Below are 17,009 nucleotides of genomic sequence, written 5' to 3'. Positions count from 1 at the left end.
TTTTGTTTTAAAAAGTCTTCGTTTTTCTCTTGCTTGTTGGGCTTGCTGCATGTCGTATAGGCTACATGCTGGGATGGTGTTAGGCTTTCCTAAGGATATTTCTGTTTATTTCAAGCGGTATAGAGATCTTATCTTTCTTATATAATACAGACGTTACTTCAAAAAAGAAGATAATTACAACCTACGCGTCATGCATTTAGTCATGCATATTAACCAATGACCTAATTTCTGCCAAGTCACTGGTTTTCCTGGCTAGTTCAGGCAACCCATTCCATGCTCTAATAGCACAAGGGAAGAAAGAGCATTTGTACAAATTTGTCCTAGCATATGGGACGAGGAATGGGCCTTTATCTTTGTGTCTTTCAGAGTATTTTATTAAATTTTGTTTTTGTATTTGAAGATTATGATTCAGTGTTTTATGTATAATATACAAAGATATGTACAAAGACCGAGAGAGAGAAATAGAGAAAGAGCGAGAGAGAGAGAGAGAGAGAGAGAAAGAGCGAGATAGTAAGAGAGAGAAAAAGAAAGGAAGAGAGAAAAGGAGGGACAGAAATATGTATAGAGAGAAAGCGAGTGAGAGAGAGAGAGAGAGAAGAGAGAGCAAGATAGAGTCAGAGATCGTGAAATATTGCGAACAAATGAAGCTTCAATAATTAACTTTGTCTAGACATTTAAGCGTTAAATTTGCGGTACTTTAATTATTAAAGGATTGATTAGATTATTTCTCCCTCGTTGATCAGATGGCGTGATATCATTTTATTTTGTAGAGCAGGTGAATACATAAAAAAAAGAAGCAATTAGTTCAATCTAAAGTGAGACAGTCACCACACGATCATAGCATTAGCAAGTTCAGGATCAATGCCACCTCTAATGTTTTCAACCCGTTCTTTGTCTCACTAGTCAACCCCTATCAGAATGACACAAGTATATATTTTATTGACTTCCAATACCTGACATGTCACACAAACTTCCACCGCCCTCCAATAAAACAACAACAACCCCTCTTCACACACGGTTGGGTTGTATTATCAACCTTCCAAACAAAAAAAAAAGGTATTTTTTCGTTTGTGTTTTGTTTTTAATACCGGGATAGAGAAAAAAAAATCTACCTACACACATGAAAAAGGGGGGGGGGGGCTCACAAGGCTCTCTTGCACGCAAGCGAAGAAAAAAAAACACCTGTTCTTTATTCTCTATCCAGCCTGGCCGACCAGCCTTCTATCTATGTTATTTGAGCCGTGTGAATTATTTTCTGAAATCATGCAAGCCTAACGCAGTTACAGTTCATAATGCAACCGAGTTATTTACTCCTGATTAGGTGACTTACATTGGATTTTATCCAAGACAGAGACATTATATAGACTCTTTCTAAAACTAGATCTCGTTTTAAAATCTACTTAAATATAAAGATAGTTGTCTGAACAGGGGTAAGTACTCTACATTTACAGTAAGTGTTTAAGCCTACATTCTAGTTCTTTACGTAGCCGTATGATAGTTTAGTGAAGAAAACAGAATTATTATTAAGGTATATATGACTTCTTTCTTTCAGTTATAGTTTTAACGATTTGGCCCACACAGCAGTTCCCCCCCCCCCTATCCACGGAACTGAGGTGTTCAAATGAGTGCTAATTCAGTTTGGGATCAGCCGTGTTGCAGACTCTGCCAGGGTGTGGCACTGTTAGCTGCGAACTCCTTAATTAAGGGTAGCCGGCTCCTAATATTCTCTCGGCGTCCTTCTAATGGTTGGCAGCAGCATCTCCCCCTCCTAGGTAGATAGCCAGCTAAGGCTAAAGAGCCGCTCCTACCCGAAATCTTTCTGGTTTATGTGCCAGTTACTCGACTTTGCCCTTTTCTCCTGTTAGTTAAAACAGTTCCGAAGGACCCAATAAATCTGAGCCACACCTGGAGGCCAGAAATCGGATTGGTTATCAGAGGCTTTTTGAGACGCATGCCAGTTAACATTGTATAGGTAGTTATAAGCTTATATCCATTACCATTTCCAGCCATAAAAACATTAAGGAACCTACATCGGTAAATAATATCGTTGCGAGAATAGGCCCAGAGATGACGCCCATGTTTTACTTTACCGGAAGGTCATATTTCCATTACATGTTTCACGGGGAACATCGATAATAAAAATACTAGAGTCCAAAGAACTCAGCTTCTGTGACTTTGTTACACATGATTCCAAAGAAACTCAGCTTCTGTGACTTTGTTACACACGAGTCGGAGTTGTAAAGCACTTCCGAAGCTGAGGTATTGGGTTTGAATCTAGGTGAAGACCAGGATTTTGAATTTTGGGATTTTATAGGGCGCCTCTAGGTCCACCCAGCTCTAAAGGGTACCTGACTTTAGTAGTCGAAAGAAAAAGCTCTTGGTCGTTGTGGTGGCCACAAGACAGCCTGCTCGTAAATAATTGGCAAAGAAACAGTAGACCTGAGCATCTACTGCCCAACAAAGAAACAGTAGACCTGAGCATCTACTGCCCAACAAAGAAACAGTAGGCCTGAGCATCTACTGCCCAACAAAGAAACAGTAGACCTGAGCATCTACTGCCCAACAAAGAAACAGTAGACCTGAGCATCTACTGCCCAACAAAGAAACAGTAGACCTGAGCATCTACTGCCCAACAAAGAAACAGTAGACCTGAGCATCTACTGCCCAATAAAGCGCAACGTCTGAAAGGGTAACTTTACTCAATATACTGCTTTCTTGAAAACCTAGTTCGACTGTCTGCATCTTAGAAGCTGGCTACACAACAGAACAGGTCCACTTGTTGTTAGGACTTGTTAAACCCAGATACAAGTAGAAGAAATAGTATTTACTGGCCCTACACATAACAAACACTTTTTAGACGTGTTCAGGTGTGTTAATAATATCAAACATTACAGCCAGATCAATGATTTAGTTTCAATGTATAGATAAATAAGAATTTGTAACATTGTTACAACTCTCTATGAATGACACTTATAATTTGTTTCATCGATCTTAAATGCTTGTGGAACAAACAGTCTAAAGCTACTGTTGTCTTATCTTATCTTTCAAAATACAGACTTTACTAGGTCAATCTAGTCATGCATGTTAACCAAAGTGTGGGGGGAAATCTGGGGGGGGGGAGGGGAGGAGTTGGAGAGTCTGGATCATGATTTAAGTTTGCCTGCTGCTAATGTGGTAATAAAATCAACAATTCCGTTAATATTTTTTATCAGTAATCTATCGATCAGATTGAAGGTCTCACTTGATTAGTTACTAGGTCTGTTATTGGATTATAGGCTACTGAGAGTGAGTGTGTCTGCAAATCTGTGAAAATAAAAACTAAATATCAATTTGCAATTTTTACTTATCATTTTGACTCTTAAATAAAAAAAAAACGAGACATTAAGTTTAGTATGCACGTGATATTAACTTTTGTTTTGCGAACACTGTTCAGAAACATGACATTGTGTTGTGCATAAGTATTATGCGGTTCCTAGGGAGGTGAATGGTGCTGGTTCCATCAGGGAAATGACACCCTCAATGAAATGACACCCTCAATGAAATGACACCCTCAATTCTTTTAAAGAACTAAATACAATTCTTCTCAGTCTTGCCATACAAACGACATGAACGACTGTCCGTCACTTTCACAGAGCAGTTCCATAAGCAAGTCCTTAGTGATTGTCATAAGTGTGGAGTCAAAAACTCTTGGAAGTCTAAGATCCATGGATGTTTCCAACCATTGTCCTGTGTGAAATATGGTTCTGTCTGGGAGGTGTCTCTTCAAACACGTTCCCACACACACACAGATCGTTAACATAATGAAACTCCCATAAACATAAAGTATTGACCCGCTTGATATCTATGTAAAAGAAAACAAAAGAGACCTAGCGTCACACCTACAAAACAGGTTCAATGTCTCACGAGATCTCCACACACGCATATGAAAGGCTTATATTGAGCCTCTGACAGTTCTTCCCCCCCTCCCCTCCTCTAACCTTTCTTTTTGCTCTTTGAACTGATGGAATGTTCTTCAGAGATCATGCCAATCAACACCAAGACATAACAACAAAATCTAGTTGCAGAGTCGCATCGTGGGGTATTTGTCAGAGCAATCTCTATAGATTGAAATGTAGGATCTAGGACTAGGACTAGGATGGTAGCGAAATAACTACCAATATTAATCTGTCATAAGAGGAAACTAATATGTGTGTCTGCTTGAACAGTAATTGTGGAGTCTATTGGAAAAGAGACTTTCTACGTGGTGCCTAGAAATGAACTTTGACCCCAGTCAAGTAGGAGACGTTCTGGTGGGAGTGAAATACAGAGTCAGATGTGAATGTTATTGATAGTTTACTTTAATAGGCACTAGAAGTATTATCTGAAATAGAGAGGGAGAGAGAGAGAGAAGTAAAGAGCGAGAAAGAAATATATATAGAAAGAAAAAAGAGAGTGACACAGAGAGAGAGAGAGAGATTGAGAAAAAGAGAGAGAGAAAGAGACAGAGAGGGAGAGAGAGAAAGAAAAAGAGAGAAAGACAGAGAAAACATAGAAAAAGAGACAGAGAAATAGAGATATTGAGAGAAAGAAAAAAAAGAGATAAAGAATGAATGAAATGGTGAGGAGATCTTTATCGCATAGTCCAAATACGATAGTAAAGGTATTACCCAAAGTAGATTACCATCAATTCGTCATTTGATTTGGCTGTTAACAGACATTTCTACAGACTACAATATAAGGCAGCGATCTTCAACCTTTTTTTTACAGCCCCTCCTCCTCATTTTCTCTTTAACAAATCCACTAAATCCCTGACTAATACTAGTAAAGACAGTGGCGTAGCATTCATGGCGCGAAGGGGTTCAATGAACCCAGGCCCACAAGCAATAGGGACCCACAGCTGTGGCGTAGCAACCATGGCGCGACGGAGCTAATTACGCTTGGGCCCATTTTTCAAGGCCAGTTGGAGCCCACATTAGAACTTAGGAAGAACATATGTTTGTTCATTTGAAACACTTTTAAGTAGTTTAACTCTGTTAAGAAGTTGTAAAAAGATTGACTTTTAAAACACTATTACTTATATGCAGTCCTAACTGAATCAAACGTTACGACATAATTACTTTTTTTAAGAAAAAGCTACGATCTTTACATTGGAATGTCTTTACATTTAGTTTACTCACTTTTTGTCACACACTAAATTTGTCTTATCGGCTGGAGAGGATTCCATCAAGATGTTCTTGAACCCGGAGTACTAGTGTGATATTTACTTGTGTAGCAGGCAATGGTTACGTCCTATAGTCATCGCAGTAATGGTGTGATATTTAATTGTGTAGCAGGCAATGGTTACGTCCTATAGTCATCGCAGTAATGGTGTGATATTTACTTGTGTAGCAGGCAGTGGTTACGTCCTATAGTCATCGCAGTAATGGTGTGATATTTACTTGTGTAGCAGGCAATGGTTACGTCCTATAGTCATCGCAGTAATGGTGTGATATTTACTTGTGTAGTAGGCAATGGTTACGTCCTATAGTCATCGCAGTAATGGTGTGATATTTACTTGTGTAGCAGGCAATGGTTACGTCCTATAGTCATCGCAGTAATGGTGTGATATTTACTTGTGTAGTAGGCAGTGGTTACGTCCTATAGTCATCGCAGTAATGGTGTGATATTTACTTGTGTAGCAGGCAATGGTTACGTCCTATAGTCATCGCAGTAATGGTGTGATATTTACTTGTGTAGCAGGCAGTGGTTACGTCCTATAGTCATCGCAGTACTGGAGTGATATTTACTTGTGTAGCAGGCAGTGGTTACGTCCTATAGTCATCGCAGTACTGGAAAGATATTTACTTGTGTAGCAGGCAGTGGTTACGTCCTATAGTCATCGCAGTACTGGAGTGATATTTACTTGTGTAGCAGGCAGTGGTTACGTCCTATAGTCATCGCAGTACTGGAGTGATATTTACTTGTGTAGCAGGCAGTAATTACGTCCTATAGTCATCGCAGTAATGGTGTGATATTTACTTGTGTAGCAGGCAGTGGTTACGTCCTATAGTCATCGCAGTAATGGTGTGATATTTACTTGTGTAGCAGGCAGTGGTTACGTCCTATAGTCATCGCAGTACTGGAGTGATATTTACTTGTGTAGCAGGCAGTGGTTACGTCCTATAGTCATCGCAGTAATGGTGTGATATTTACTTGTGTAGCAGGCAGTGGTTACGTCCTATAGTCATCGCGGTACTGGAGTGATATTTACTTGTGTAGTAGGCAGTGGTTACGTCCTATAGTCATCGCAGTAATGGTGTGATATTTACTTGTGTAGCAGGCAGTGGTTACGTCCTATAGTCATCGCAGTAATGGTGTGATATTTACTTGTGTAGTAGGCAGTGGTTACGTCCTATAGTCATCGCAGTAATGGTGTGATATTTACTTGTGTAGCAGGCAGTGGTTACGTCCTATAGTCATCGCAGTACTGGAGTGATATTTACTTGTGTAGCAGGCAGTGGTTACGTCCTATAGTCATCGCAGTACTGGAGTGATATTTACTTGTGTAGCAGGCAGTGGTTACGTCCTATAGTCATCGAAGTAATGGTGTGATATTTACTTGTGTAGTAGGCAATGGTTACGTCCTATAGTCATCGCAGTACTGGAGTGATATTTACTTGTGTAGTAGGCAGTGGTTACGTCCTATAGTCATCGCAGTACTGGAGTGATATTTACTTGTGTAGCAGGCAGTGGTTACGTCCTATAGTCATCGCAGTACTGGAGTGATATTTACTTGTGTAGCAGGCAGTAATTACGTCCTATAGTCATCGCAGTAATGGTGTGATATTTACTTGTGTAGCAGGCAGTGGTTACGTCCTATAGTCATCGCAGTAATGGTGTGATATTTACTTGTGTAGCAGGCAGTGGTTACGTCCTATAGTCATCGCAGTACTGGAGTGATATTTACTTGTGTAGCAGGCAGTGGTTACGTCCTATAGTCATCGCAGTAATGGTGTGATATTTACTTGTGTAGTAGGCAGTGGTTACGTCCTATAGTCATCGCGGTACTGGAGTGATATTTACTTGTGTAGTAGGCAGTGGTTACGTCCTATAGTCATCGCAGTAATGGTGTGATATTTACGTGTGTAGCAGGCAGTGGTTACGTCGTATAGTCATCGCAGTAATTGTGTGATATTTACTTGTGTAGTAGGCAGTGGTTACGTCCTATAGTTATCGCAGTAATGGTGTGATATTTACTTGTGTAGCAGGCAGTGGTTACGTCCTATAGTCATCGCAGTAATGTTGTGATATTTACTTGTGTAGCAGGCAATGGTTACGTCCTATAGTCATCGCAGTAATGGTGTGATATTTACTTGTGTAGCAGGCAATGGTTACGTCCTATAGTCATCGCAGTAATGGTGTGATATTTACTTGTGTAGCAGGCAATGGTTACGTCCTATAGTCATCGCAGTAATGGTGTGATATTTACTTGTGTAGCAGGCAGTGGTTACGTCCTATAGTCATCGCAGTAATGGTGTGATATTTACTTGTGTAGTAGGCAATGGTTACGTCCTATAGTCATTGCAGTACTGGAGTGATATTTACTTGTGTAGTAGGCAATGGTTACGTCCTATAGTCATCGCAGTAATGGTGTGATATTTACTTGTGTAGCAGGCAGTGGTTACGTCCTATAGTCATCGCAGTACTGGAGTGATATTTACTTGTGTAGTAGGCAATGGTTACGTCCTATAGACATTGCTGTAATGGTGTGATATTTACTTGTGTAGTAGGCAATGGTTACGTCCTATAGTCATCGCAGTACTGCAGTGATATTTACTTGTGTAGTAGGCAATGGTTACGTCCTATAGTCATCGCAGTAATGGTGTGATATTTACTTGTGTAGCAGGCAATGGTTACGTCCTATAGTCATCGCAGTAATGGTGTGATATTTACTTGTGTAGTAGGCAATGGTTACGTCCTATAGTCATCGCAGTACTGGAGTGATATTTACTTGTGTAGTAGGCAATGGTTACGTCCTATAGTCATCGCAGTACTGGAGTGATATTTACTTGTGTAGCAGGCAGTGGTTACGTCCTATAGTCATCGAAGTAATGGTGTGATATTTACTTGTGTAGTAGGCAATGGTTACGTCCTATAGTCATCGCAGTACTGGAGTGATATTTACTTGTGTAGTAGGCAGTGGTTACGTCCTATAGTCATCGCAGTACTGGAGTGATATTTACTTGTGTAGCAGGCAGTGGTTACGTCCTATAGTCATCGCAGTACTGGAGTGATATTTACTTGTGTAGCAGGCAGTAATTACGTCCTATAGTCATCGCAGTAATGGTGTGATATTTACTTGTGTAGCAGGCAGTGGTTACGTCCTATAGTCATCGCAGTAATGGTGTGATATTTACTTGTGTAGCAGGCAGTGGTTACGTCCTATAGTCATCGCAGTACTGGAGTGATATTTACTTGTGTAGCAGGCAGTGGTTACGTCCTATAGTCATCGCAGTAATGGTGTGATATTTACTTGTGTAGTAGGCAGTGGTTACGTCCTATAGTCATCGCGGTACTGGAGTGATATTTACTTGTGTAGTAGGCAGTGGTTACGTCCTATAGTCATCGCAGTAATGGTGTGATATTTACGTGTGTAGCAGGCAGTGGTTACGTCGTATAGTCATCGCAGTAATTGTGTGATATTTACTTGTGTAGTAGGCAGTGGTTACGTCCTATAGTCATCGCAGTACTGGAGTGATATTTACTTGTGTAGTAGGCAGTGGTTACGTCCTATAGTTATCGCAGTAATGGTGTGATATTTACTTGTGTAGCAGGCAGTGGTTACGTCCTATAGTCATCGCAGTACTGGAGTGATATTTACTTGTGTAGTAGGCAGTGGTTATGTCCTATATTCATCGCAGTAATTGTGTGATATTTACTTGTGTAGTAGGCAGTGGTTACGTTCTATAGTCATCGCAGTAATTGTATGATATTTACTTGTGTAGTAGGCAGTGGTTACGTCCTATAGTCATCGCAGTAATGGTGTGATATTTACTTGTGTAGTAGGCAGTGGTTACGTCGTCTCTGGCCATCACCTAAATTAAAATTTAACTTAACACTAATAGTCCAATATTTAAACTACATGCTTACATATTACTTCCTAATGTGTCTTAAAACGAATAGATATTAATTAATAATATCGTTTTATCCTTTTAAGAATGTGCGCTTATAATACTGTCTCTAATTCAGTCACAAGAAGCACTGGCACTTGATTTCCAACATCAATGCGGTCCAACACCAAGACGTGTTTATGCCATCTCCCATTTAGCTCGAGCCTGTCACACTAGTCCTGGGTTGGATCTCCATACTAAATGAAATATAGATGTTAAATGTTTTCTTGGAGGTTCAGCGAGTGCCGATTTAAATTATTCTGATAGCGGATTCCAGCGATGGTTGATTTTGAAACCAATACGATGCCAATGCCCATACATTCGCATCGTATGACCTCAAAACCATCCATTGGAAGTTTCTTTATTTTCTTGCGGTGGTTGATTTTGAAACCAATACGGTGCAATGCCCACTCATTCACATCGTATGACCTTAAAACATCCATTCAAATAACATATTTTTTTTAAAAAAGGTACGATCTTGACATTGGAACGTCTTTGCATTTAGATTACTCATTTTTGTCACACACTAAATTGTCTTATTGGCTGGAGGAGGCCCCACCAAGATGTTCTTGAACCCGGGCCCACGGGTACCTTGCTACGCCACTGAGTAAAGATGAAGACATATTTTCATAAATTACCATTTTATTTGTGCCTAGAACAGTTTGACAATATTAGAACAATCAGGCTTTAATTTGGTCAAAGAAAAGCAAATAGTGGCTACAATCGGCTACATCTAGTCTATTTATTTGATACTCACTTAGTTGCATGACTAAATCTACTTTTCATCATTTATATTGAGGGATATGCTAAAAACGACTATTCCATTTTTGATCACGGATTTAGTATTTAACAAGAGTATTGAAATGCAGCTAAACCTCTGCAATATATATATTTTTTTTTTCATAACAAAATTATTTAGATCAATTTCGCTTTTTTTTTTTCCGCAACTCAATTAGAACAGCAGATGTTTCAACAAAATATGTCCTCCACGTTTCAATGTGTAAGTTTATTACCTCCTTGAAGTGAGTCGTCCTCTCTTCCTTGAGCATTTCTAGGTGAGTAGCAGAGCCATAGATCTTCTCAGTCAGTCATAAAGACATAGATCTTCTCAGTCAGTCATAAAGACATAGATCTTCTAAACCAGTCATAAAGACATAGATCTTCTCAGTCAGTCATGAAGACATTGATCTTCTCAGTTAGTCAGTCATTCTTTCGCCAACACACAAGTTCTGTAAGACTGTAGAACAATTGTCTTGAAACAGTTTGACAAAAAGAGATTTAATGTCTCAATAAAAGAGACAATAATTAGCTTTTAATCAATAAAGGCAAATTTCTTTCCTTGCAGTGTTCCTACTATTTTGTAACCTTTTATTTCTCTATCTGTAATGAAGGATGGTTAATGTTATATGGCAGTCCTTTCTATGATGTTGAGAGTGGAATAACAACATAGAATAGTCTTCTATCAATAACATATACAATAGGATCGATTCTACAATCTGGTGGTGAAGGCGGTTTCATGTTACTGTTTGTGTGTGGGCTGACAGGCACTCTAGTTTGCATGCTGCTAATGGGTAATAAATGCGATAATTTTTACAATATACTTATTAGTGATCGATAGATCAGATCGAACGTCTTTATTGATTTGTTCATGGTCTTTTATTGGAAGATAGGGAAGGACAAGGATCAATAACACATAAAACACACAGTAGACTACTTGTTATTAAAAAAAAATCTTAACAATATACATTCAAAACATTATTAGAAAAATGTGTATCGGGAAATTACGTGTATTATTTAATCTATTTACAGTTAGAAACTTCACTTATTCTAGAACATGTCTTTATATTTTTTTAAATTATCTTTGCAGATCATGTACAAGAAGAAACTTGTGAAGATGATAACAAGACATACATTGTGACTGCAAGCATGGAAGCCATAAAACCGTTAGAGAGATTGAGAATCCAAGGTAACCCAGCTTCAAAGTCTGACAGTTCTATGAACAAAACAGAAGACGCTAGCTCGTCAGAGCTAAATAAATTACCTGATATAATGACCAGCAAGAACTCGCTATTTAACAAACTGGGCCATCTGAGACGATATGTGTTTCCGGACAGAGCTGCATTGAGCGAGCTGAATGGTCGCGCTAAAGAGGATCACCAAGTTCGCCTGAACGTTCGTGGCAAGACAATTTACTGGGACACAGAATTCAATGTCTCTTCCCCCAACTTCTGTTCGGTGCAGGACTTGAACTCAAAGAAACACACAAGCTGTAAAAGTGATGAAATGAATGAGGCGACCTTGACGGAGTTGCCGTCTGAAATGAGCATTGAAAACTCTACAGAAATTTCGTCTAAAGCATTAAACAACACTCTGCTTCAGATAAATCATGCTACGGCGCCTGTGGTGTATGTCATGAACAGAAACAATAAGTTGCGACACTCCTATCACGGGGTTGGCAGCTTGTCACTAACTGGTCAGAAACTCACAACTCCTCGAGACTTTAACGAGCAGCCAAGGGCAGCCTCACAGACACTTTTTATTTCGTCAGAGCGCGAAGAGCCTCTTCTTGAACCCATGCCGAACATTTCCGGGTCGTCTCCGGTACACAAACGCTGCGATCGGCCAGAAGCGAAAACTCGAGTTGCCCTTCAGAGAGTTGTACACTCGGCGGTATTGAAACAATGTCTACAAATACAGAAGCCTCAGAAGCACGAGAACAATACTAGCCTCCTGACATCTGTGGACAATTTAAAAGGCAGTTTTATTTCTCCGCTTACCAATGGAGAAACTAAAACAGACACTGAAGTCACAGAGCTGAAGCGATATCAGTTTAATTCCTTAGACAGCTATATACTTTTCAACGCTAAGAACCATCAACAGGATTATCCAAATCATAATGGAATCTCTGCAAGAGCTCCATTGACTAGCCAGATGTCCAGTTCTAGCTCAGCAAGAAGTTTTCGCGGAAACGGCATAACTTATCCCTCAGTAAAGAAATATCCCAACATGAATGGGCAAACGAGTGTAGCCCAATTATCTGTAGTTGGCTTTTCACCAATCATCAAATCTCAAACGGATAAGGATGTCACTGTGAATGAAGATATCAAAACTGCCACCAATGTAGCAAAGTTCTCAATCAATGGTGCTGACATATCTCAAACTAAAGATAGCACAAAGGATAAAAGGACTATGCTGTCCAATGATTCGCAGTTAATGAAAGTTAGTCAGTATGAATCTAGCGAAGATTTCTTGGACGCTTTGAACCATGAGTTCAGCCTAACTTGTATTCCACTAAATAATGCCGGTACTAGAAAAAAAGATCTATTTAGCTGAGGAATTCCATTTTAAGAACATTAACAGTAATAACGTACCGAGCGGTAATAGCATACCGTATGATAATAAAGCCATCCTGAATTCTATCGAAGTAATATCATTTGTGCCACCATGACAGAAATGTCTGTCCACATCCTATATTAAAGAATAAAGATTGTAAAATGTAATATTTGAATATAAAAAAAAATACTCATGTCAGTCAATACTGATCCATTCTTTTGGAGACTTAAAGACATGTCGATATTAATATATTATTTTAAAAAGGTTTTTCTCATATATGCTAAAATAATACATAAAAGAGGTGCATAAATTAATTCTGCAGTGCTCTCCCCTGGGATTTACAGGGAGACAAGTCTCTCATACACATCATCCTAATTGGTTTCAGATCATACGACAAAGAGATTATTGCCCAAATACGGAAAGCTATACAACAATTAATTCAACGAACATAAGCAGAAAAAGTAGAGTATTAATATTAATTCAACTGCACTGTAGATATCTCACTCTAAATGTTAGTTTGCAATTTAATGATGGAGAAAAAAAAAGAAGGAAAAGCAATACGAAGAAATGTATTGGCGATAAAATGGACATTTAATTAAAAAAATTGGAACCAGAAAAAAAGACGATTGGGAGACATTTTGAAATAGACAAAATAAACAAAGTCAAGGACGCCTTATTTAAAGATGCCTGTTGCCAAGGCAATAAAACAAGTGTCTTGTGCTACGAAATGGGATTTGTACAGAGATGACATGTGGACAAGAATTAGTAAATGGTCAATTGAAATACTTCGCTCATCAATACTTTCTTATACTTCACACGGGATACACACGGGATTCACCAAACAACTGTAATTTTATGGACTGACAATCTGTAATACAGGCCAAACAGTATTAATAACATTTTAAATCTAATCGCGTTTGCTTATTTCATATATGTGTGTAATATTGTGCATATATATATATATGTGTGTGTGTGTGTGTTTGTGTGCTGCACAGCCGCGAAAAAAACAAAAGGATGACAGTGTTGTAGAAATATTCTTTTTATTACAAAGCTTTTATCAACTCACTCTGTATGTCTGTCTGTCTGGTAAAAAGCGTGTAGACGTGATTTCTCCCACACCCATTCTTGGATCAAGATGAAATGTCGCACAATTATTCATTGACATAGAGAAAACATGAATTGATTTTAAAAAAGTAACTTATTAGAATTAATTACTGGTAATTTATTATTTTGTTTGATAGCAACAAGGGGATTAGCTATTGAAACATATGGCTAAATTTGTTGGGTTTAATCCCCTTAAATAGTTTTATCGCTATTTCTCCCTCATGCATTATCAAGTTGATACTTTAAAAAAATTACTGGACCTAACAAAACATGAATCAATTAACGAAAATACTCAATTAGTCAATTATTTATTGGTAACTAATTATTTTGTTTGATATCGTAATAAAGGAAATAACTTCTACATTATGAGTCAAAGAAATAGCTTCAGGGACACCCTCAATGCTTCTCTGAAGGCGTTCAGCATAGACCCAGCTACCTGGGAGACAGAGGCACTTGACAGAGCATCATGGCGTCGCGCTGTGAAAACTGGCGCACAGGTTGCTGAGGAAAAGAGAACAACGCTGGCAGAAGAAAAGCGCCAGAGAAGAAAAGCAAGGCCAATGATACTAGCTCTAGCCGGAATAACCTGCCCAGAGTGCAGCCGAACATTCCGGGCTCACATAGGTCTCACCAGCCACATGAGGAGGCATAATATCCCAGTGCAGAGCCCTCATTCCTCTGGAGGACAAAGTGGTCATCATCGAATTACGATGGACGAACTCTATATGTAAATATAGACATAGTTTTAAGGACGCATTGCTCCCCTTTAGATTAGCTTTGCTGATGTTTTTTTTAAAAGATTTTTTTTTATTTTGCTTGTTATTTTGAAGTAACTCAATTGCTATAAGTCAATGTTCTTTTCTATAAAGTATTTTGATATGTTCGTTTACAAAAGAGAATTCCCATTAAAATATTTTTTTAAGTCTTTGTCATTAAATTTTGTTTGATAGCAATATGTTGTAAGAAGGAATCAAACGCTCCCACAGCAAAAGAACTAACGATGTCGATGAATACCAAAATTAAAATCTTGGTGTATGTCGGAACAAAGATAATATAATATAGTTATATAGGCTCTAACGAATGGAAATTCAGTTTGACTAAAGTTGTCAGCCTCAGCCTAACTACTATAATATTAACTATATATATGCCAATAGGAATAACAATTTACACACACACACACACACACACACAACTACCGCTTTGTGATGGCCTTATGTGCTTCTCGGTGACGACAGACGACCTTGCAACACTCTAAGAGAAAGGAGTGCTTAAATACTTCTATCTAAGCTCTAATGGAGAATAGATGATCATTTCGTCCAGATTTGATCTAACAGTGGCTTAATGGGTGCAGATTGTCTTTAAGGATTGTTTGTGTTTTGGAATAGTATCTTTCATGAAAACGTTCTTCAAGACATGGTAGCTGTGTTTGAGTGATCTATGATGCTTTTTAATAAAGACACATTTCTTATTCCAAGACAGAGACAGAGAGGACTGGAGAAGACAGTTGACATATCTTGTGTGGTGCCTCAACGGTTCAACCGACTAAAAAGAATATGTGAAGATGAAGGTTCTTATTCAATATGCTAGGTCAAATTCGTACAAGTGCTTCTTCTGCCTTAGTGCCCTTAGAGCATGGAATGGGGTTGCCTGAATCAGCCAGCAAAACCAACGACGTAGCAGAGTTTAGGTCACCGATTAACAAGCATGACTAGATTGAGACAAGAAATTCGTAGGACGTAATTATCTTCTCGTTTGAAGTAATGTCTGTAATGTAATATATTTATAATAACAATGAACATTAATCTGCGAAATGTTGACACTAGTTGATACCCATTAGAAAGTATAATTATATTTTGCTAGATCTAGAAACAATATAACAAGTAAAATTTTTAAAAGGCTTTTTTCAAAGACAATTCTTTCATTATACAACTTCAAATAAATTGAAACATAAAATTTTTTTTTTATATAATCAGCTCAAACTTGTAAGTTTGACATCTTCTTCTAGCTAGATCTAGATGTCACCTCTTAGATTTACGTAAAAATTATAAGGAAAGTTTAGATAATCTGTCAATAAACTTAAAGCAACTTTAAATGTAATAAACAAATCAGCTATCGGTACACTACGGCTGACTGCGCCGTTGACATGTATTTCATTTTTTACTTGAAAAATAATAGCGGTAAAACTAGAGATCTCCCCGTGTGACCAACGAGCTAGTAATTCTTTTCTCTGCGATTTACATCAACTTTTAAATTTCTAGAAAAATCGTTAGAGCTGTTTCTTGAAATCTGCGTCCAGGTTCCGTCATCCATGAAGTTGTGACTTGAATAGAGCTATTGTAAAGAGGGTGAGGCAGACAAATAAAGCCATGGGAGACAACATTGAGGAATGGACGTGCCTGTGGATGAGACTTTATCCAAAGAAATAGAGAATTACCGCCTTCATTAAATATTTTTCTTTCTAATTATCTTCTCATGGCCACCGTAAGCTCTGGCGTGTTTTCCTTCCCTCTGGTTTCATTCAACTTTTTATCTAGAGGCATTTGAACTTTCAACTTTTTATCTAGAGGCACTTGAACTTTCAACTTTTTAAATGCTCATAGTAGTGCAAGTAGTAGTGGGTTTTGTATACAATTAGAACCACTACTATCATTCAATTTGAAGATTTCCTTCGTTTTCAAAGAATTCTTTTCCTGGACTAGGGACGCCATGTTCGTTGTGTCACTTCCATGTATGCTGAGATTTAGATCTTGAAAGCTGGTGTACGAAGATAGCAGATTTGTTAGTGGTCGAGGGGCTAGCTCCGTAAACTTGGTCCACAGCCATTCTAGAAGATGAACACTGTGAACATACTTGTAGTCTTGGGTGACTTCATTGTCTGAGTGGGGAGTGACTACAGCACATTACCGGGTCGGATGTCCTGGGGGAGACATTGTCTGAGTGGGGAGTGACTACAGCACATGGCCGGGTCGGATGTCCTGGGGGAGACATTGTCTGAGTGAGGAGTGACTACAGCACATGGCCGGGTCGGATGTCCTGGGGGAGACATTGTCTGAGTGGGGAGTGACTACAGCACATGGCCGGGTCGGATGTCCTGGGGGAGACATTGTCTGAGTGAGGAGTGACTACAGCACATGGCCGGGTCGGATGTCCTGGGCGAGACATTGTCTGAGTGAGGAGTGACTACAGCACATGGCCGGGTCGGATGTCCTGGGGGAGACATTGTCTGAGTGAGGAGTGACTACAGCACATGGCCGGGTTGGATGTCCTGGGGAAGACATTGTCTGAGTGGGGAGTGACTACAGCACATGGCCGGGTCGGATGTCCTGGGGGAGACATTGTCTGAGTGGGGAGTGACTACAGCACATGGCCGGGTCGGATGTCCTGGGGGAGACATTGTCTGAGTGAGGAGTGACTACAGCACATGGCCGGGTCGGATGTCCTGGG

The 17,009-nt window shown here is 39.1% G+C and overlaps 1 protein-coding gene across 4 annotated transcripts; it reads left to right on the top strand.

Moving 5' to 3' along the window:
* The first annotated feature begins 1,217 nt into the window (after positions 1 to 1,217).
* On the top strand, positions 1,218 to 14,487 carry LOC106050577 (uncharacterized). Of its 4 annotated transcripts, none has more exons than XM_056033801.1 (3): positions 1,218 to 1,430; positions 10,090 to 10,183; positions 10,996 to 14,487. In XM_056033801.1, exon 3 carries the CDS (start codon positions 11,055 to 11,057, stop codon positions 12,459 to 12,461), a length of 1,407 nt encoding a protein of 468 aa, XP_055889776.1. In that variant the 5' UTR covers positions 1,218 to 1,430; positions 10,090 to 10,183; positions 10,996 to 11,054; the 3' UTR covers positions 12,462 to 14,487. The 4 variants fall into 4 exon arrangements, with proteins under 4 accessions (XP_055889776.1, XP_055889775.1, XP_013061012.2 ...); XM_056033800.1 differs by having other exon boundaries at positions 10,085 to 10,183; XM_013205558.2 differs by lacking the exon at positions 10,090 to 10,183.
* The last annotated feature ends 2,522 nt before the right edge of the window (positions 14,488 to 17,009 follow it).

The sequence above is a fragment of the Biomphalaria glabrata genome, chromosome 6 (genome assembly GCF_947242115.1).
Source record: "Biomphalaria glabrata chromosome 6, xgBioGlab47.1, whole genome shotgun sequence".
NCBI lineage: Eukaryota > Metazoa > Mollusca > Gastropoda > Planorbidae > Biomphalaria > Biomphalaria glabrata.
The sequence above is the reverse complement of the archived record's forward strand: the minus strand, read 5'-3'. Positions and strand labels throughout refer to the sequence as shown.